The sequence below is a fragment of the Peromyscus maniculatus genome, chromosome 13, assembly GCF_049852395.1.
Source record: "Peromyscus maniculatus bairdii isolate BWxNUB_F1_BW_parent chromosome 13, HU_Pman_BW_mat_3.1, whole genome shotgun sequence".
In the NCBI taxonomy this organism is placed as follows: Eukaryota; Metazoa; Chordata; class Mammalia; order Rodentia; family Cricetidae; genus Peromyscus; species Peromyscus maniculatus.
In genome coordinates this window covers 47,978,164-47,999,061 of record NC_134864.1, presented here as the reverse complement: position 1 = coordinate 47,999,061, position 20,898 = coordinate 47,978,164, and the positions used below count along the sequence as shown (strand labels likewise).

Here is a 20,898-nt window from a genome sequence, read left to right as displayed (position 1 = left end):
AAAATAAAAAGAACAAGAATCATCTCATATTTCTTAAATTCATCAGTTTTACCCATATAAGAGAAGGAAATCTTTGAGTCATTCAGAAATAGCCATCTTTTGGCATTTTTAACTATCATATGTAAATCATTCAGAAGAGTAACTTGAATAAAATCCATTTAGCATACCATTAAACTTAAATGGGGCCGGGCGGTGGTGGCGCACGCCTTTAATCCCAGCACTCGGGAGGCAGAGCCAGGCGGATCTCTGTGAGTTCGAGGCCAGCCTGGGCTACCAAGTGAGCTCCAGGAAAGGCGCAAAGCTACACAGAGAAACCCTGTCTCGAAAAACCAAAAAAAAAAAAAAAAACTTAAATGGAATGTTCTTCACCATAGCTTTTGATAGGAGCTGTCTGAAAATGGAGTAACCTGTTTTGAAACAAGGTTGTGCTACAAATCTCAGGGTGGCTTTTAATCCATGCCCCTGCCTCAGCTCCCCAGGTGCTGAGATTACAGGCAAGCAACACTGGACAGGTGTTATGAAAACTCCCATGTCTGCCAATTCTTCTTCACTCAAAGTGACTTTTTTTGTCTCCTGGAGAATGTTGATTTTAAAGCCATCATCTCTTAGATTCAGAAAAAAAAAATGTAATTTCTAGGATGTCATAGAGAACCTGAAAGGTAAATTTAATAAATATAAAAAAGCATTGATACCATTTCATAGAAATTTTATAATGTGTGATATTCTTTGAGGGTTCTTGTAGGTTGCCCTAACCTTTCTGCTTTAGTTTTATCCATAGATTTGCAAGACCCTTTAAACTGATTCAAACACAGGAGGATGCCCATTTTCTTCTCTTTTTGTTTGTTGATGTTGCCAGGCCCACTTCAAATGGACCTCCACCAAGGTGCCAATTCATAAAGTTGGTATATAATTTTGATCTGAAATTTAAAAAAAAATCCCCAGAGAGTGTGCTTAAGGACTAGTTAAGGCATATTAACCCAAATTTATATCGTGAACAAAAATAGCTTGAAAATCATGGCATTATTTATTAAAAATCTTCTTTCACTGGGAAGGGGGTTAAACTGACTCAAAATCACCCTGTCCCAGCACCAGACAACTCAGAAAGAAATCTACAACCGAGAAATGATGCCATGACTCTTGTTGCAGAAGCAGGAGGTCCTGCTTCACCAAGATGAGAGGCAGAGAGAAAATATGCCGCCCCCCCCCCCCCCGCTCCCGCAACTTTTAGTGAATGCTGTAAATTAATTAAATTTACAAAGGGAAAATTGATACTTGCAATTGAGCTGTCTGTAGAGGAAATATTTATGTCTGAACACTGTAGCATTTTCCTCCTAAAAGCCCCCTAACAGTGAGTGTATCTTCTCAAATACTGGGAGTGAAGAAATCTTTTTGTGTGTTGATGTCTACTGGAGGGCTTAACTACAGTGTTTTACAATTCCTACTTTATAGAATGAATGGGAAATATGTTACGTTAGGGTGTCATAGAAATTATCAGGGCAATGTGTTAAAGACCTTTATTATCTGGTGGCACTGAAAAAATTGAAACCACTGACATGCTACTTTCAATTACAAGTTCATTATAATAGAATTTTTGAGCAGGCAGCAGCCAGCTCAGAATTATCAAAGACAGAGCAATCCTGAAGTTTGTGCAGAAACTAGGTTTTATAATTGTGGTGTGCAGAAATCTGGCAACTTTGTTATTTATCACTGATTGGAATATTTGTTGATTTCTGTATTTGTAGCTTTTTCGCCTGTTTCTTATCTCTTACCTTAAGGTCTAGTTTCTGTCACCAGAGAAGCTCAACACAGTCAGATAAGGCAAGGCAAGCCAGTGTCTGATGGAACAGATGAGTTAGTAGAAAATGTGATGAGCTTTGCAGAAAGTAATGTAGTTAATCCTCTCAGCCCAAACACGGGCTCATTCTACTGAGGAAAACAAATACACAATCATGATGGATTCACTGGAGAGAGCAAAGTTGGCTCAGTTCACTCAAGGTATAGCTGCAAGTTGTAGCTGGAGAGTTTTCTCTCTGGGTCCCGCCAATCCCCAGCAGTCCCTTAGCCCACTTTTACAGTAAACATGTAGACACTTATATTATTTAAACTGCTTGGCCATTAGCTCAGGCCTATCATTCTCTAACTCTTACATTTAGCCCATTTGTATTAATCTATACTTTGCCACATGGCTCGTGGCTTACCAGTACCTTACATCTTCCTTGTCCTGACAGCGGCTCCAGCAGTCTCCCCCTCTGCCTTCCTGTTCCCTCAATTCTCCTCTCTGTTAGTCCCACCTATATTTCCTGTCTGGCTACTGGCCAATCAGTGTTTATTTATACAGAGCAGTATCCATAGCAGCAACTATCTTATGAAATATTTTAAATTAAAACTATCTGTAGCAAAGTTCTCAATCTCAATTTAATATAAATTTTAAATTAATATTTCCTTTTAAGAAGTAGATGAAACAAACACGTAGCTTAAGAAAATTTAGGCAACTTGTGTATTACCTTTTCTGTGAATCAAGCTTATAGGGAATCATCCTATATGCATTGAGACATTTACTTTTTTTCCCCCCATCAACTGTATCGAGATCATTTTAAAAAACACACGTTTTTCAGAGTGTCATTCCAGCACTAGGGAAACAGCAACTGGAAGATTGCGAGTTCAAGGCCGGCCTGGGCTACATAGTGAGACCCTGACAACAAAAGCCCCACAAGATCTGTGCCCCTATAATAGTTGCAGGTTACGAATGGGACCAGTCAATACAACCTGTTTTCTCACATTGTTCATTGTCATATGGCTAGAGAAGGCTCGGGCGTGGGGATATGCGTGGGGATTTGATTGCTTGCCTTGTGAAGTCTCATTTATTGCCTCAGTCTGTCTTTCTCAGATTAGCTGGGCCAAAGATAGTGGAATTTCCACGAAAGACTAGGGCATAGAGAGTAGATAAGACTGTTTTCTCATTCCCATATAAAGGTCAATGAGGTTGCCGACTGGTCTATGACAGATGTGCAAGAGAGAGCAAAGCGTGGTCTCTAAATCCTGAGAGACTGGACAGGCTCTGTTTTGACTTCTCTTGCCTTCTTCTGCTGCCTTAATTAAGGCTATGGTAAGTGATAAATGGGCAAATAATAAAATAACGAAGTTGAAAATAGTGTCAGTCACCTTAGTATGAAGGGAGGAACTATTCACTGAAGTCCAATGCATTATGCTGAAAAGACTTATTTGCTGATCGTATTGATCTCTTTTTGTTATTAAATTCATTGCTATCTCAAAACAAAAGGTCCTTAGATCAGTGGGCCTGTCTATATTCAACAGAGATTGTGAAACGATAATTCAAAAGTCTTTTGTAAGGTGACAAAATTTCTAGAGCTATATTTGTAAATATTAATTATTCAAACCCCTGAGAAAATCATTACTTGGAGTTCACAAAACTGAGATCTGTACTGCCCTGTTTGGTTTGCTATTTGTACAGCCAAACAAGGGCATGAGCAGCCTAGACCTCAGGGTGCAGTGGGGAGCTGAGCAAGGGGGTTTAGAAGTTAATTTACTTCAGTGACCTGGTCTTCTAGTCCTTAGAATTTTCTAAACCTTTTAATGACAGGAAAACATCAACATGAAGAAATCGCCCAGCATGACTTTGAAGGGACTCCTTGCTTGTCGCTTGCTGATTTTCTAAAATCACGCTGGCGGCTGAGTTTATAGTGCCTGCCCCTTCCATGCCCTGTTGGGGTGCTGCTTTGAAGTCTTGACGTGTATCAAGTGGAAAAACTTTTCCAAGGTCTCAGCATTGCCTGCTCAGCGTGGGGGTTTCAGTGTGGTCCCACTTTCTGTGCGATGTGATAAACTGCTCTGGATAAACAGTCTCTAGGAAAGAGTCTGCCCCTTCTTCGACTTATACTCTCCCTCTAGAGTTTCATGTTAATTCTACATGGAATATAAGTTTATTTCAACTTACATGTCTATTTAAGATTATCTATTATTTACATCAATTTTGAGGACATTATAGGCAGGGTTAATTAAATTTCTGAATTAACTGTAGCAGTCCTAAACCCAAACGTGTGTTCATGAGAACATAAACTTTTCGGATGAGTGCATCATTGGCGTGGTGACTTTTCATCTTCAGGATATCTGACATATTCTTGCTTTTGCTTTAATCTGATGGTTTTCAGCAACCAGATCAATAGTTTCCATTCCAGTGGAATGGGAGTTCCATTTGAGAGAGGCAGGTGATTTTGTAATCAAAGGATTTTAAAAAAATTCTAAGATGTGCTGAGGAGTAACACCAAAGGAAATGGTCGTTTTTCCGAGAGGTTGCAGGGAACTCACTGCCCACCACCTTTTCACAAGATTCTTAGGAGACAAATTCACCAGGGAGAAGATAGCAACAATATTGCAGTTGAGGTCCATCCCTCCAGGGTGTTGGAAGATTACAGAGTGCTGCGTTTGTATGATATCACACACTGGCATTACCTGTATCTTAGCAATGGGGCTGACGTGTAGTTGTTTAGATAAAGACAGACCTCCTCAGTGTGTGATAAAATGAATAAGTAAATATCTCCTTGTGCAAGAAATTCAAGTTGATCCCCCGCGATGAATGTCTCTCACTTATATTGGTTTGCTAAAAACAGACCTCCAGAGATTTATCTTCTTTCATTTTACAGGTTCCAGAATGTCCAAGTAACTACTCAGATTGGCTCTTTACTGGCCTTTTCCTAAAATAATCCCATTTTTGTGGGAGAAATGTTAATCTCTCTAAAGGAACAGTCTATTGTATGTACAGGATATGGTGATAAGTTGTCACAGTTAAAACACCATGCTGAAGTCCCATTAGAGTTATGTAAATAATATCCAGAAATTAACTATGTACTTCTCAATCAAAGTAGAAGAACAGACAGAATTCACAGTAATTTCAAACTTCTGATTAAATGTCTAGTGATATATTGACCTATACTTATGTTGTGATGATATTGTGTTACCCAAAATATTGTGCACCCTAATAAACTTATCTGGGGTCAGAGAACAGAACAGCCACTAGATACAGAGGCCAGAAAATGGTGGCACACATACCTTTAATCCTAGCATTCCAGAGGCAGAGATCCATCTGGATCTCTGTGAGTTCAAAGCCACAATGGAAACAGCCAGGCGTGGTAACAAGAGCCTTTAATCCCAGGAAGTGATGGCAGGAAGCAGAAAGGTATTTAAGACGTGAGAATGAGGAACTAAGCTTGGTTAAGCTTTTGGGCTTTTGAGCAGCAGTTCAGCTGAGATTCATTCTGGATAAGGACTCAGAGGCTTCCAGTCTGAGGAAACAGGATCAGCTGAGGAACTGGCAAGGTGAGGTGGCTGTGGCTTGTTCTGCTTCTCTGATCTTCCAGCATTGACCCTAGTACCTGGCTCCAGGTTTGTTTTTATTAATAAGACCCTTTTAAGATTCGTGCTACATTATATACTGCATCAAAATTATGTTACTGTTATCTGAACAAAAATTCAGCTAAGCTACTGAATCACCAATGTCAGAGTAAAATGCAGGAGACTAGAATCACCTTTAAGCATTTAAATTGAGCCATTATGCAACATGGAGGACTATGTATTTTTATTTGTCATGCTTTTCCTCATTTTAAATAAAAATGTTACAAAGCTATTGCAATACATATATTTGTAAAGAATATGTCATTATTCATGCTCAAAGCCTGTTTCACATTACAAATTGAGTAGAGATGTAACATTTTAAAAGACCAGTTAAGTTTTTCCCTGGGAAATGAATGACTCTGGGAAAAATTAACAAAAGCAAGCTTTTTAAATTATAGGATTTTTAGATTCTAGAACATTCTAAGTGATGTTGGCAAAGTGAGTCTTTTTAAATCACATATTTTGGAAATCATTAAAACTGTCAAATAAATGTTAGGGTCAAACAGATCTATGAAGCTGAACGTGTGTTTCTGTTCTTGCAATAAGTGAATCAGAATCAATGTCTGGGTTCCGATGATTTAATGGTGAGTCACTTGAGACTTTAATGATAAAATTGAAATTTATGAAATAAAATTAGAAATACCTTTCATCCTCATAGATTAGTAAAATGGCTCATATAAATTCTATTTCATTTCCATAATTATTTAAAATATTACCACTAGGCATAATAAATTGAGAAGATAATTTATGATTGAGGTTTTAAATGTAATGGTCTTCACGGTTTTAAAAACAACTACTTCTGCCACTTATGTAAGACTCGAAGAATGTGGTACATTTAATGGTAGCTGTAGATTCTGTGCTATCCCCACAGTTCTTACATTGAAAGTTTTGTTATGCCCTAGAGAGCAGCCTAGCATCATGTCTTCTGAATTTAAATGTTGACAAGAGGTCCTTGCCTTGGGCTCCTGATGAGAGCTGCCAATGATATTTCTCTGCAAGGGACAAGCTGTCTTGTTCATGTTAGACAGACACTGTGATTTAAGCCTTGCCTATCTAAAAATAGGATTCTGTGCCATTTTGAGTCTTAGATTCTTTTCTGCAAACACCGATAGACTTGTTAATACTCTCAAGAAAACTTACATTTAAACTAAAGTTGTTAAGATTATGTGCAGAAGATAAACTGTGCCTTAAAGATGTAACAATGTGATTGTTTTTAAGCCATCGGGGAGATGTATCCAAAAGAAAGAAAACAAAGTATACCAATGAGCATAACAAAAGCAAATCCTTCTTTTTATATTTATTTTGTTTGTCCTTCAAAACATGCCAGCTTCAAAAGACAGATGAAAGAAATTATGGCAGTGATGACTCTTACAGTATGTTAGAGCACAGTAAAGTCTTTCCAGGTCCTGATTTGCTGTGGCTTTCAGGAAGAATGCTTGACTTCCTGAATAACTAAATAAAACGTTTTGCCTCAGGTCTTGAGGCTGCGACCAAATCCTAGGTGGCCTAACTTAAGTCAGCTGACCGATGGACTTTGGTTTTCTTACCTTGGCATGTGAAAGCAATGCTTCCGAATGTCCACTAATGGGTCAAGGTTGCTCCGGAGCTGTTGCGAGCAGGGGGCCTTTAAAAGATGCAGCCACCCTCACCACAGACCCAGGGGTTCTTTGTTGACCTTCCGAGGGAACCAGGAATTCTTGCATGAATGGGAATCCTGACTTGGGACTGTCAACCAGACCAAGCGTGAGCCCCACCCCCACCCCACCACCCCACCCCCACCCCCGCGCTTACTCAGTGTAGGGTAACAGAACAGTTAAGTGTAGGAGGTGGTTAATAACTGATGACTGCAGGTGGGGGGTGGGGAGGCTGAGAGTAGCACTGGCATATCCTCCAAGATCTTGGGCTAACCTACACTGTACTACACTACTGAGCTACTGAGTAAACCAGAGCCCCAGTGTTCCAGCCTCCCCATCACAGATGATCCGAGTACTATTTTTCCATTCTCCCTGTTTCCAGATTCTATCTATAGAGCTAGGATACTTGGCCTTTGGGGTTCCAGGAGAATGAGGACCCATACTCCAGGACATCGCTACAGTTTGGAGGCAGCTTAGTTTCTTCTCCTTCATGACCGTGGGTGGAAGGAAGTAGAGGGTCTCTGTAGTACTCCGCAGCATGCTAGTTCCTTCCTCTCAGGACCTGGAAAGAAAAATGTTGCCTCCAATTCCTTTTAGGTTAGGATTTTAAACAAGAAGATCGATTTTAGCAAAGTTCAGTCAAGATGTGGTTCCAAGGATAACATCAAACATTCTGCTGGGGGCGGAAATGTAAGTAGACGCTCCTCTGAGAAAGCTGTCTTGAAAGTGTGTGGAGCCTCCTGCACAGCCAGTTCCCTCTTCCTCTTCCTCTTCTTCTTCTTCTTCTTCTTCTTCTTCTTCTTCTTCTTCTTCTTCTTCTTCTTCTTCTTCTTCTCCTCCTCCTCCTCCTCCTCCTCCTCCTCCTCCTCCTCCTCCTCCTCCTCCTCCTCCTTCTCCTTCTTCTTCTTCTTCTTCTCTTTCTTCACATTCCTCATCACACACTTCTTTTTTTCAACACTTGTCATCTAGTGTGCTGGCTTGCTTTCTTGGTGATGGGCTCCTCGTCCCTTCCTGTCAGATCGGTTGAGAAAGAAGAGCTGGCTAGATGTACTGTGGTTTCCCCAGGGGATGGCCAACCCTCCTCACCTGCTAACTGTGTCTTGGCCTTTTCAGGCAGCAGGGTGCTTCTGTTGCTTTATCTTTTCCTCTGAAAAAGTGAGCCAGGCTCACATTTTCCTAACTCCATTTCATTTACTCTTGAGGCAAAGACTGGTATACATGAAAGCACCCAGAGTATGTCTTGTCATTCCTCCATGGTTCATTATTCATGAAAGTTAGGGTATCTCCTGGAATAGTACAACATTGGCAAAGCATGGCTCATCTATAATTCAAAGTAAAAAGACGGTGGTTCCAGCATACATTCTATCCTGATGGGCTTTTTCCTGTCTCTTTCATTTTGTGTAAATAATATCCTATGAAAAGAAACGAATACTGAATCCACACTTCTTACCTGTTGGTGGAGGCAGAGTGGAAGCAGTCAGTTACGCTCAAGCTCAAGAAATCATGGTCCCCCAGAAAACAAGAGTAATTTCAAAGGGTAAATCATGCTGAGTCTACTTTTTTTTCTGCCATCTAAGCATGAAACTCTGATAATCTGTGACTTAAGTAATGTACAGGGCGTCAGACACTGAACCTTCAGTAATCTAAGATTCCTCTAACTTCTCACTCATTGGCTAAGCAGAAATGGATTTAAGCACTAAAAAGAAAATATTAGTCCATTCTATAAAGAACGGTCACCTGATGATCAAAGCAGACTGAGCATGAAACCTCTGCTATGGAAATGCCACAGTAGTGTTTGCTGGGCTCCTTCATGGATGCTGGTCTATGCCTCAGGATAGGAATCCACACTGACTTGGTTGCTCTCCTGAGTATAAGTGTGCATAACATCATGTGATACTTCACGAAAGAAGCTCTGGTCCAGTTTATTCCCTTGAGGGTAGCAGAAGATGAACCATGCTGCCCTACATGGCAAATGCCTTTGGTCCAAATACAGCAGTAAAGAATAAGTTCAGATAACGTAAGATCTTACACTAAGCTTAGGCTGGCGCTTCCAACCTGCAAAACGGTGGTATTAAACTTCCCTTAAGAGAGGAATTACCTGTTTTATTGTGCATATTCTCTGTGTCTGAGGGATTCTTAGATTCTTCTGATGCTGATGGACACTGGACCATTCATTCCAACAGGTGGTAGAAAACTATGCTTCAAATATTGACAGATGAAACATTTCAATGAACCATAAAAAAAAAACAAGAAAAACAGTATCATTTTATAACTCAGTGTGCAAGAAAAATTCCATTTAGCCAAGCTAAGGGAACAGTTTAGGAAAGCCCACTTAGAGCTCTCTTCTGTCTCCATGCTGGTCTTGTTACTGTAGGCAGCATTAGTCACTTTTATATACAAGTCACCTTGTACATAATAGCCCATCCTTCTCTTGGTTCTTTGCTGTGGAAGAGTTTAACATGGTGGGACTTTTCTCCGGGGATGCTTGCCTTATTAATACAAATTTCTCCATGCTCTTACAGCATTACCTATTTTCTACTAATAAAACTTCTCTTCCAGGGTATTCACTTACTTGGGTTCTCCTTTCCAGTTTGAAGTAGGGGAAACAGATGGGAAATTTGTGTGTGTGTGTGTGTGTGTGTGTGTGTGTGTGTGTGTGTGTGTGTGTGTTTATGCGTGTCTGGGTGTGTCTGTGTCTTGTGTGTGTGTATGTGTCTGTGTGTGTGTTTATGCATGACTGTGTGTGTCTCTGTGTGTGTTTCTGTGTGTGTGTGTGTGTGTGTGTGTGTGTGTGTGTGTTTCTGAATGTGATGTTACATGTTACAAGTGTGGGTGCATGTCCCGATTTGTGCCCGGCTTGGGAGCCCTGCATGTCTAAGCTATCTAAAGTTCATTTTCTGTGATTCACACAGGTACAAATCGTTACTAAGAAGATAGACTTAAGCCATGTGACATCCAAATGCGGCTCTCTGAAGAACATCCGTCACAGGCCAGGTAAAAAATATTTGTAACAGTTGAAGAATACTTAATTGGATTGAAGAAATAGACAAGCAGAATTCTTGATGCTTTTGTAGAAAACATGAGTGAAAAACTGTTTCGAACTCTTGATACTTCATGATTTGTTAATTGAAATTTAAGTTCAAACTGTCAGAGCAACTTCCTCTGAGATCAGTGAACCTAATTACCTGGAGGTGACCATGTATATAGAACACTGGAGTTCTTTTAGAATATGTAGACTACAAAATACATCAAGTCTTATATGTAAGAACAGTGACCGAAGATAGTATCTCCAAATATTTTTCCGAAAATTTTTTTTCTACAATATGTGAAAAAGGATTGGGTCTCACAGCTTAAGAAAGTCATTTATCTGATTCACTTCTCCAACTCTTTCTTGAGTGAGTAATCACTGGGAATCCTCAGCAGAAGGCAATATGGCATCTTACTTGGCCCTAGACTCTTTTGTCTTTTAAGGGTTATCTCATAGGCTGGTACTTTAAAGTAGAACTTAAATTCCCACTTGGTGTGGTGGAAGATCTTCATTTCAAATGTATGAATGTGACACGAGTCATGTTTTTGCTCTGAGTATTACAAACAGTTTATTTGTGCTAAATTTTACCTCCAGACATATATAATAATGGGTAACTGTCAAATGTCTAATGTTCTTGAGGATATTTTGACACTGTACAATTTGTAACATACCATTGGATTACAGGATGGCAAAATCATTGGCTTTATCCATCTGTTTGGCATCTTAACATACAAGCCAAATGTAGACTAGTAGACTATCATCTCAAATATTGTCAAAAGTAAGTTATAACAATAATTGAGCTGAGACTTCTAGACAGGAAATTATTAAGACCCTTTTGGTTGGATACAAAGATGGGTAGAACAAGTCTCAGAGTGGACAGCTACATTAGAAATAGCTAGAAATGAGTCTTCACTGTGCCAAAGGGTGTTCATGGCAAATCAAGGAGATTGAATCTTTGTATATGGACTCTGCATTGCTGGTTACAGAACTGCACCAATAGACCCATCCTTTCTCCTTGCCTTACCAGCCAGGGCCCTTATCTTAGTTCAGATCTTCAAAACCCCTGTCCATAGCTGGTCACTACCACTGAGGAACTGACTACTACTATTAGTTCAGTTTATAACATAACTTGGGTATTTTGCTACATTGCCAATTTTCTTACAGAATACAAAAAAAAAAAAAATGCTGGCTTCTTTGATTCTAGGCAGATGGAATTAGTCAAATTCACCTGGAGTTTGGATACACAAAAACCATCATAGAAATAAAGGCAATATTCTGTGTCTAATTTACTGGACATAAAAGACTATTGTCACAGACTCCTACTTGTTTCTAAATCTGTCTTCTATTATAACTAAGTTGGATGACTAAATTCATAAAGGAAGTGTCAACCTGGTGATCCTTAACAATAGCAATCTTTTCACAAAGTTGCTGTGGAATGTAAGCATCCACACTGAAAGAAAAGTTCAACGCCCAAGGGCACAAATAAAAATATCTACACTTCACTTTAAAGCCTGATGAAGATTATAGTTTTTCATGATTACTGCTCAGGGTGACTGCCAAAGTATTTTAAAACCAGAGGCATATATCTTTCAATTCAAATGGGCTTGTCTAAATGTTACATAAGACTCTAGTGAGAAACCAACAGAGCTAGCCTTTGTTGGATGTAGTTTGTGTCAATATATTATTTTTCTATCTTTTAAAAAAAAGTTCAATAACATTTTAAATGAACTATGTTAACACAGCATACAGTCAAAGAAAAGGATCTTTGGAGAGGAATTTCTACCAGAAGCTACCAAAAAAGAAAAATGCAAAAATAAGATTCCAAAGCAATTAATATCCTTAGTTAAAAGGTCCAACATTCTCCAGCTACTCAAGGTGATTACATTTGTGTGAATCATTATGAATAAAGCTAATCTCATCACAATCAATAAGTGAGACCCACAGGCTAGGTAAAACATAGGAAGAACAATGCTCCATGAAATGATGCATATTCTGAGGTATCTCCCATAAATGAGAATTATATAGTAGTTTATACACCCTAAATTCTGGGAGAAAATGAATGCTTTTGAAAATGTACTTCAGTACCTTACAATTACAAGAGGTCTTTGGCCAGGCACTTGGGTATTAACATCAGTGTCTAGAGTTAGAACAAGAAAGATGTCACAAGCTCAAGAAACATGTGATTGAACCTTAATGAGACCTCTTTCTTTATCTGGTCGGATACTTTGATCAGGAAGGTTTTCTCAAGGCGAGCCTCCCCTATTGCCCTTGGGATGTGTGGACACTTGCAATTCCCCCCAAATGTGGAAACTTAACTGACCCCTAAAAAGTTACAGAGATCCCTAAACATCAAGAATTCTAAATTGAAAAGTGTTTTCCATATTTTTTATAGATCCTTTCAACCATTTTTCTAAATCAAAATCCAGTGGAAGTATCAGATTTTAGGATGTGCTTCTTCCAGACAAATGCATATAGCTGAAACCAAGCATCCCTTGAAAATCTCTTAGGTGCAGATATATTAAAAAGATTGTAGTCTACCTTTCTTTTTTATTAAAAATTTTTTATTCATTTTTACATACCAATCAAAGATTCCCCCTTTTCCCTCCTCCCACCCCTCCAACATCCCCTCCCAACCTACCCCCCATTCCCTCCTACAAGAAGGTAAGGCCTTCTTGTATACCCATGGGGAGGTACATTAGTAGAGGCAGGTCCAAGCCCCTCCCCCTGCCTCAAGGCTGTGCGAGGTGTCTCATCATAGGTAGTGGGCTCCAAAATACCCTAACTGTCATCATAGAGCCTTTCTCCAGTAACTGATGGAAGCAGATGCAGAGATCCACAGCCAAGCACCAGACCGAGCTCCAGGAGTGCAGTCAATGGGAGAGAAGAGGGATTCTATGAGCAAAGGCATCAAGATCATGATGGGGAAACATGTAGTCTATCTTTCTAAGTCAAAGATACCAGCAGACATTCAGCCATGGTTAACAGTCTGAGAGACACTGAATAACTACTAAGTGTAGAAGGAACCCCTACATTCAAAAGTCTGCAAGAAGTCTGCAGGGAAGGACAAAACAACTCTAAAGGGTGGTCATGGCACCATAATCATCAGCAGATTCTCACACTCAGACTGTTAACGATATAGGAAGTAGCGTGATCAAAAGCCTGTCTCCGTGTTATCAGAAGAGTGGCCTTGTCAGCATCTGTGTAGGAATCTATTCAAAGTCTGTATGCTAATTAAATGGAGGCCTTAAAACTAGTTATAAAAATGCAATGCTTGACTCATTTCATCAACAAAGTTGTTGATATTGAAAACGTACAAGTGAGGGCAGTCTTCTCTCTCATATGTAGAGGATTGGTTCCAAGACTCCATGTGGATACCCAGATCCTCAGGTCTCTGACATAAAATGGCATGGATTTCCCTTTCTATATGTTTTAAATCATTTCATTATTATTTATAGCATCTAACACAATCTAAATGTTATATAAACTTGATTATATAATATTTGGGAAATAATGATAAGGAAAAGGTCCCACAGATGTTCAATACAGATGTATTTTTTTTTCAAGTATTTTTTTGTCCAAGGAGGTAGACTCTGCAGATACAGAGAGCTAGCTGGATATTGTCCACATACCCACTCTCCCAGTTTGCTTTCTGCTGCTGTTGAGTACCATAACTAAAAGCAATTTAGGGGAGAAAAGAGTTCATTTCAGCTCACACTCCTTGGTCACAGTCTATCGTGGAGGACAACAAGGGCAGGAATGTAAACAGAAACTGAAGCAGACGCCATGAAGAAATCCTGCTTTGCTGGGTTGTTTTCTGACTTGCTTATTGGCTCCTATTCACCTAGCTTTCTCACAGCCCAGGCCCACCTGCTCAGGGATGGTGCCACCCACAGTAGGCTGGGCCTTGCCATATCAATCAACAGAGACAGTCTCTAACAGACAGGGCCACAGGCATTCTGATCTGGACAAGCCCTCAACTGAGATCCCCTCAGATAACTCTAGATGAGTCAAGTTCACAGCTGTCTAAGACATACACCATTATAGCCTAAAACTTTTTTAGATAAATGGATTTTTATCATGAAGATCAATAAACAATAGTTTCATTTCCATTTAATTTGTTCTGGTAAAAATAAAAGATTACATGTCTGAAGTTTTAGAAGAATGCAATAGGATATTTTCATGACTGTGTTATTTTTAGAGGTATTATAACAATTAGGAAAACCTCTCTGGTTTCTAAAGCAGACATGGCTAGAGAAGTAATGTATAATGTGTGAGGCAATCTATACAATGGTATAAAAAGAATGTCATTCTGTTGCCTCATAAGGGGAAATGATGTGGACTGAAGATTCGAGCAGATTCCTCTCATGTCTGGTTAGGATGGTAGAATATAGCACCTCTGGCGTCCTATATGGTTCATCCTTGTGTGAGGATGGTTTTCATAAATAAGAGATTTTATTTCAGCAAGGAATTTAGAAGGCTTTCTCCTCTTAAAGGTGGTGGACGTGTGAAAATTGAGAGTGTAAAACTGGATTTCAAGGAAAAGGCCCAAGCTAAAGTCGGTTCCCTTGACAATGCTCACCACGTCCCTGGGGGTGGTAATGTGAAGGTAAGAGATGAGGCCATGAACCAGTCATGTGTTTGTGCAAACTTATTTCTTATGAAATTTTTAAATATTTCCTTTATTTTTGAAATTATAATACAATTACATCATTTTTCCTTTCCCTTTCCTCTCTCTGAATCCTTCATTCTCTTTCAAATTCATGGTCAATGTTTTTAAATTTATTGTTGTTACATACATATATGCATGTTTATCTACATAGATGTCCCTAAGTGGAAGAACATATTCCCTAACTGTATTCTGAAATAGCTTGATCAAAATGGGTCTCTGGTTAAAGAACTTGTCCAACAGGAAAGAGGGATGCTGAGCTGAATAGACATCATATTCTTATCAGCTTTGGGATGCAGGGAAAGACCCAGGGACTGGAGAAGATGCTTGGACTAATGAAAACTAATGCTTCCCTTACACAGATTGACAGCCAAAAGTTGAACTTCAGAGAGCACGCAAAGGCCCGTGTAGACCATGGGGCTGAGATCATCACACAGTCCCCAAGTAGGTCGAGTGTGGCATCACCCCGACGACTCAGCAACGTCTCCTCTTCTGGAAGCATCAACCTGCTTGAGTCCCCTCAGCTTGCCACTTTGGCTGAGGATGTCACTGCCGCGCTTGCTAAGCAGGGCTTGTGAATACTTCTCCTTTAGCTCTGGAGTAATATTTAGGCATGAGCTCTTGGCAGGAGTGGGCTCTGAGCAGGTGTCATATTCATTCTTTACAAACCATAGATAAATAATCTCACCCCCAAACTGTAGTAATTGTTACAATTTTATATAAAAAATGAATAGTATATGCAGAAAATGACCTGATTTCCATCCGCAACAGGAACACATGGCTTTATATGGATACAATTGGACAATTATTTTCGCTCTGCTGTTTTGCATGGAGTATTATTATTATTTTTAAAATTGCATTTTTACCTTTCATGTGCCTGAAGGCTATCCAACTCATTCTGAAAGGCCTTGTTAAAAATTCCAAGCTGCTCATTTCACTATTCTGTTTATGGTTGAAAAGATTAAAAAAACCGCCCATTGTCCCTTAATACAGGTTGAGTGAAATCAAGGAGTCTGAAGGCATCTATCTGATTGGGGGAAAGAAAGAGCATGTAAGAAACACATGTTTTAAAGTGTTATTTTGTATAAATGGGAAGAAAGATGGAACTAAGTTATTAACATTTGGGACCTGGATGATGATATCAGAGTATGCCATTCCAATAAATTATTTAACTAAAAACTAGATATAAAGCATTTGAGCTGTGGTCGAAGAAGTTGTGTCAGAGTGCATTTCTTAGGGTTGATGCACTTTCATTAGGATGGGCTTGTGTCTGATTAGAATGTCAGTTGATTGGCTAGATTTGTGTCCACACAATCAGTTTCACACCCCCATTCCATCTGTTTGATACAGTATTATAGATATAAATATATATATATTTCTCTGTGGCCATTTGTGATACTTCCTCATATACTTGAATATGATACTTCTTTATTCACAGTATCTGTGTCTCCTACACCCTTTGGTGTTGCAATTTTAGGTATGTGAAAGTAGATGTTAGCAGGGTCCTCTCCCTATTTAAAAATACATTTTAAAAAGACAAAACGTTTTAGCATGAAGTTGCTTTCTGTAACAACTCAAAGCTGTAACCCTGTTTCAGTGCCAGAATCAAGTCTCTCCTGTGATGCTAGAAAAGTTTATTTTTCTTTGCTTTCACCAACATGGAGTTTGTGGAATGGGTCCAGTTATACATAAAAGGGTTTACAGATTGTTGCTTCAAAGATTATGGATTTATCACATGTTCAATCACCGAACAGTTTGGGTTTTAATCTTACAATCATTCATGAAACTGATTCCTTATTATTTGTTTCCTCTCTTTCTTCTCTTTCTTTTTTTTTCCATTTGCTAAAGTTGAAACTATGAATTTTGGATATGTTTTCCTGTCCTCCAAATAGTATTTGTTCATTAAATTCTCTGATAGAAGATATTTGGCTTCCTTACCCCTAAGATCCCTTGATCAAAAAAGAAAATACAACATATGGAGAAGCTACATATGTAAAACCTTTGAGACACAGATATCTAAATCCATCTTTCCAGGATTCAACATCACAGTCTGTACAAGAATATGATATGACTTATTTATCAGTAAATACTATTTTTTATTTTATATAAGTGTAGATATCACGATTCAGTTAATTCATTTACAAATCATATTTGATGAATAAGCAATAGTCAGTGGCCCAAATAGGACAAAGCATTATCAAATTGGATGGACTTTTTTTTTATATTTTATTCCTTCTTTTTCTTGCTTGGGATTGGTAGACTGAATCTGAAAAATTAAATACAAAAAGTTGACTACGTTTTTTATGTCTATGAAGCAAGCCAAGCCCTACATATAAGGGAGAAGATGAACAAGAACAGGACAAGTGTAGGAGTATTAAAGAGAGAAGTCAAGAGGATGCAAAGCAGAGAGACACTGGTGGCATTTTGGTGACCCATTGAGTATGATTGCCATTGTAACAGTCAAACAGAAAGCTCAACATCAAACCAAGGCAGTCTTCTCAGCTAGGAGGTTGACACACCCAAAAAGGATGTATTTGTTTGTAAATAACTTATTTTTGAAATAACTTTAATGTCTGTTTTCACTCTGGACAATTCATTCATTAACTTCTCTTGAAATGCACAAGAAATGGAAGATGAGATATTGGTATGTGGAGAAGTACATTCTTTTCTTACATGTTTTGATAGTGCTAGACAGGGATTCAAGTTACCTAGGAAAAAAAAGAAATTAGCAGATGGTTAGGGTAATTTTAAACTATAAGGAAAATAATTTCAACTTTGTTTATTATAAAAATTAAGGCTAAGCAAACATGTTCTAGGTGTTAAAATTCAGTTTCTAGCAATGTGTGTTCAAAATAAAATTATGTAAGCCCCAATGTGAATAGATTTGGCACCAAAATAATCATTTATTTCTAATGTTAATACAATTATAACAAATACAAATCCTTTTTTATATGAAAATGTTGATCCTACAAAAGTTAACATAAAGGGACTGACTTTTTGAATCCAGACAGAGGCAGAGAAATGCACAGGCTAAAAACATTTTCTTATGGGAATTTGGGATGGATCCCACCTTACCTACTCTCTTAAGATAATGACTCAAATTAAGCTTTTTGGACACCACTTTTGTGGGGATACACATACGCTGATCTAGAAATGAAAGCTTCACAGTTCCATTTCCAGATCGACTCATGCCAGTTTCTCTCTGGCTTTAGCCTCGGAGAACCTGTTTAAGAATACGTAAGTATCCAGAGTTCTGAAGAGTTCAAAGGCCAACTTTTGCAATGAACTCACACACTCTGGGTCTCCTGCAACTGAAAATTGGGTACCTTTCAACAATGCAGGAAGGATCCGAGTTCATGATGAGTTTCAAAGGCCGTGTTCACTTAGGAACAGACTCTTTCTGGATCTGCCTGCTGGGTTCCAGCAGGATGGTGGGCTGAAATCTCACCCATAGGAAAGACGCCTGTGTAATTCCAGCTCAGTTTGGCTGAAGGTAGCTGAAGGAAGAGGTCAGCACACTGAAGAGTAGACTATAGTTGGCCTTCTACACACGCACACGCACACACACACACACACACACAGAGAGAGAGAGAGAGAGAGAGAGAGAGAGAGAGAGAGAGAGAGAGAGAGAGAGAGAGAGAGAAGTGGTGTAGAAGAGAGATCGGCAGCAGTCATATGCAGCATCTTATCAGTAGTAGTAAAGAAATAATCTCAATGTGGATATTCTGACCTAGCTGTGTTTACAGTTTTTCTCTTATTTTTCATGCCACAGGAAGGAGAGGAAATGATTTGTGGTAGAAGTAGAAAAGAAAAAATAGATTAACTTGTTGGGGAGGCAAGTCCAGACGTTTCTTCAAAGACTGATGTGCTAACATCAACACTGATGTTGTGTTTTTACACCTAGATATTCAGCTTGGCCATGTAGGTTGAGGCCAAATCCCTGTGTAGGAAAAAGATTTTTTCAAACCCCAAAAGAATGCCAATCATGAAAGTCCACTTCAACTTTAGCAAAAAGGAAAAAAAAAAATTCAACAAAAAGTGTACTCTGTATGCTGGGATCCCAAGGTTCCAACACATCACTACAAATCTGTTGGGGGGTTCTTTCTTCTGATAATTCTAGAGCCTGTTACCATAGAAAGGCATTTCTTCAATGGCTGGTTGTAGTTAGTTCATGTTTTTCAATCAATTTGCAAATGTATTTGTTGCTGTATAGTGATTGTTTTGCAAAATAAAATTGCTTGTCACCTAACTACAAATTTCAGAAAATTTTTAAAAAATTGTTTCTTCATCTCTGGGGGGGAAAGTAAGTGTGTGTGTGTGTGTGTGTGTGTGTGTGTGTGTGTGTGTGTGTGTGTTGTGATATGTATATGTACACACACATCATTTGATTCAATCAAAGAAAAACAGATTTTTTTTTAAAGCCACAATTACCTTTCAGATTCCTACTGTGCGTTCAGTCCCTATAAAAGGCAATTTTATGTTACCTAACCTAGTGGATAAACAAATGGTTTATTGTTTTTTAGTGCTGGGCATCAATTCCAGGGCAGTGTTCATATCTGGGAAACGTTCTAGCACTGAGCTAGCTCTCCAGTGGAAATGCAGTTTTCTATTCTAAGAAAATAGTATGAGTGACAGCCAGGTCTTGTGAAAAGTCTTTCAAAATTAGCATCTGAAAAAGTAAGTTGACAAAGAAAAAAACAGATTCCCCACCCCAAACCCAACTCACTCTATTGGCTCCCTTTCAGTGGTACTGCAAGATGTTCCTGAGTAAATACAGCTCATTATAATACTAAAATGCACACCCCTGGATGGAGAGTTAAGATAATGAAACACTCAGTCTATTAGCTTCTATGTAGAACTACATGTGACAAGACAGAGCATGAACAGAAAAGCTCATGTAGAGTTGGACTTCCTTGTCAGACTTTCTTTAGACTGTCAGCCCCTACATAATGACACAGAGACTAATTATCAATTATGAAAGCTTGGCCTTAGTGTAGGCTTATCCCATTAGCTTTTATAACATAAATTAACCAGTTTCCATTCATCTGTGTTTTTCCCATGTGGCTCTTTACCTCTTCTCAGCACTGTGCATCCAACTGGCTCCACGCCTCCCTGGCTGAATCCACACACCTCATATTCTTCTCCAGTTCACCCGCCCCCTCTCTCTCTCTGGAAAGCCTGCCTTTTCTCTCCTGCCTAGCTATTGGCCATTCAGCTATTTATTAATCCAATTAGAAGGTGCCCCAGGCAGGGTAAAGTAGAGACACAGCTTCACAGTGTACAAAAAGATTATCCCACAACACCCATGTTATGTAAATGAGCCAAAACCCCTATGCTAAGGTAATTTGTGCCCCAGCTTGGTTCAGTGGTGCCCATGGGCTGATCAACCGTCTCCTACATCTGTAATAAATCCTCTCATTGTGCTTGTCACTAACTATAATTCTTTGTTCCAGGATATAAGAACCTGAAACTCATGATGGAACACTAAACTCCAATATCCGCCGACATTATTAGCAGGATGCTGTCTGTTGCCGGTACTAGAAATTTAAAATAGCTTAAGCATAGGTTCAATTTCTTGACTCAATTAAATATTTAGACAGGTCATCTGCCTGCTGTGTTCCCGTTTCCTGGGGGACACAAGAGAACATCTAGTCACCCCAGGTTTGCGCCAATGACAGATCAAAGCATGATTTCACCAAAGTCCAACTTGGTGAGACCAAGAAGTTTATTGAGCTTTCTTACTGAGCATAGGTCAGGGGTTACATCCAGGAGCATGGGTGATTGCACAAAAACCGACCCCATCATGGATGCTGACCTCATAGAAACTACACCATAAAGTCTCATTTTTAACTTTTTATGTTTAGTATACTCTAGCATCTTCTAAGAACACTTGTATCTGGAGGAGGGAGTAATAGAAAGGCTCTGCTGACTCTCCTTGGTAAGAGTCAACATGTCCGTTACCATAGATCTGGCTACCATTGATTAGTATTCTGCTCTCATTGATATGGCTAAGGGTCAAAGTCCTGGAAAGGCATCTAGTTATGAAGGGAGGACAATGAACCATACAATACTGTTTCAGGCATGGTTGGATCCAGACACCCAAAAGGCTGGTCCAGAACCTCTCTTTTCCCAGCTCTGAATCCAGTCATTCAAAGACATTA

At 39.1% G+C, this 20,898-nt stretch overlaps 1 protein-coding gene across 34 annotated transcripts in view; it reads left to right on the top strand.

The window, feature by feature from the left end:
* Positions 1-18,993, top strand: part of Map2 (microtubule associated protein 2) — a 280,850-nt gene extending 261,857 nt beyond the window's left edge. For 21 of the 34 annotated variants that reach the window (XM_076550221.1, XM_076550225.1, XM_076550214.1 and 18 more), the window contains 4 exons: positions 7,641-7,733; positions 9,956-10,037; positions 14,565-14,677; positions 15,100-18,931. In XM_076550221.1, coding sequence (XP_076406336.1) covers positions 7,641-7,733; positions 9,956-10,037; positions 14,565-14,677; positions 15,100-15,315 — 504 coding nt within the window. In that variant the 3' untranslated portion in view covers positions 15,316-18,931. Of the gene's footprint in view, positions 1-7,640; positions 7,734-9,955; positions 10,038-14,564; positions 14,678-15,099 lie in introns of all 34 variants that reach the window. The other 13 variants (XM_076550212.1, XM_042260210.2, XM_042260208.2 and 10 more) reach the window with 2 other exon arrangements.
* The last annotated feature ends 1,905 nt before the right edge of the window (positions 18,994-20,898 follow it).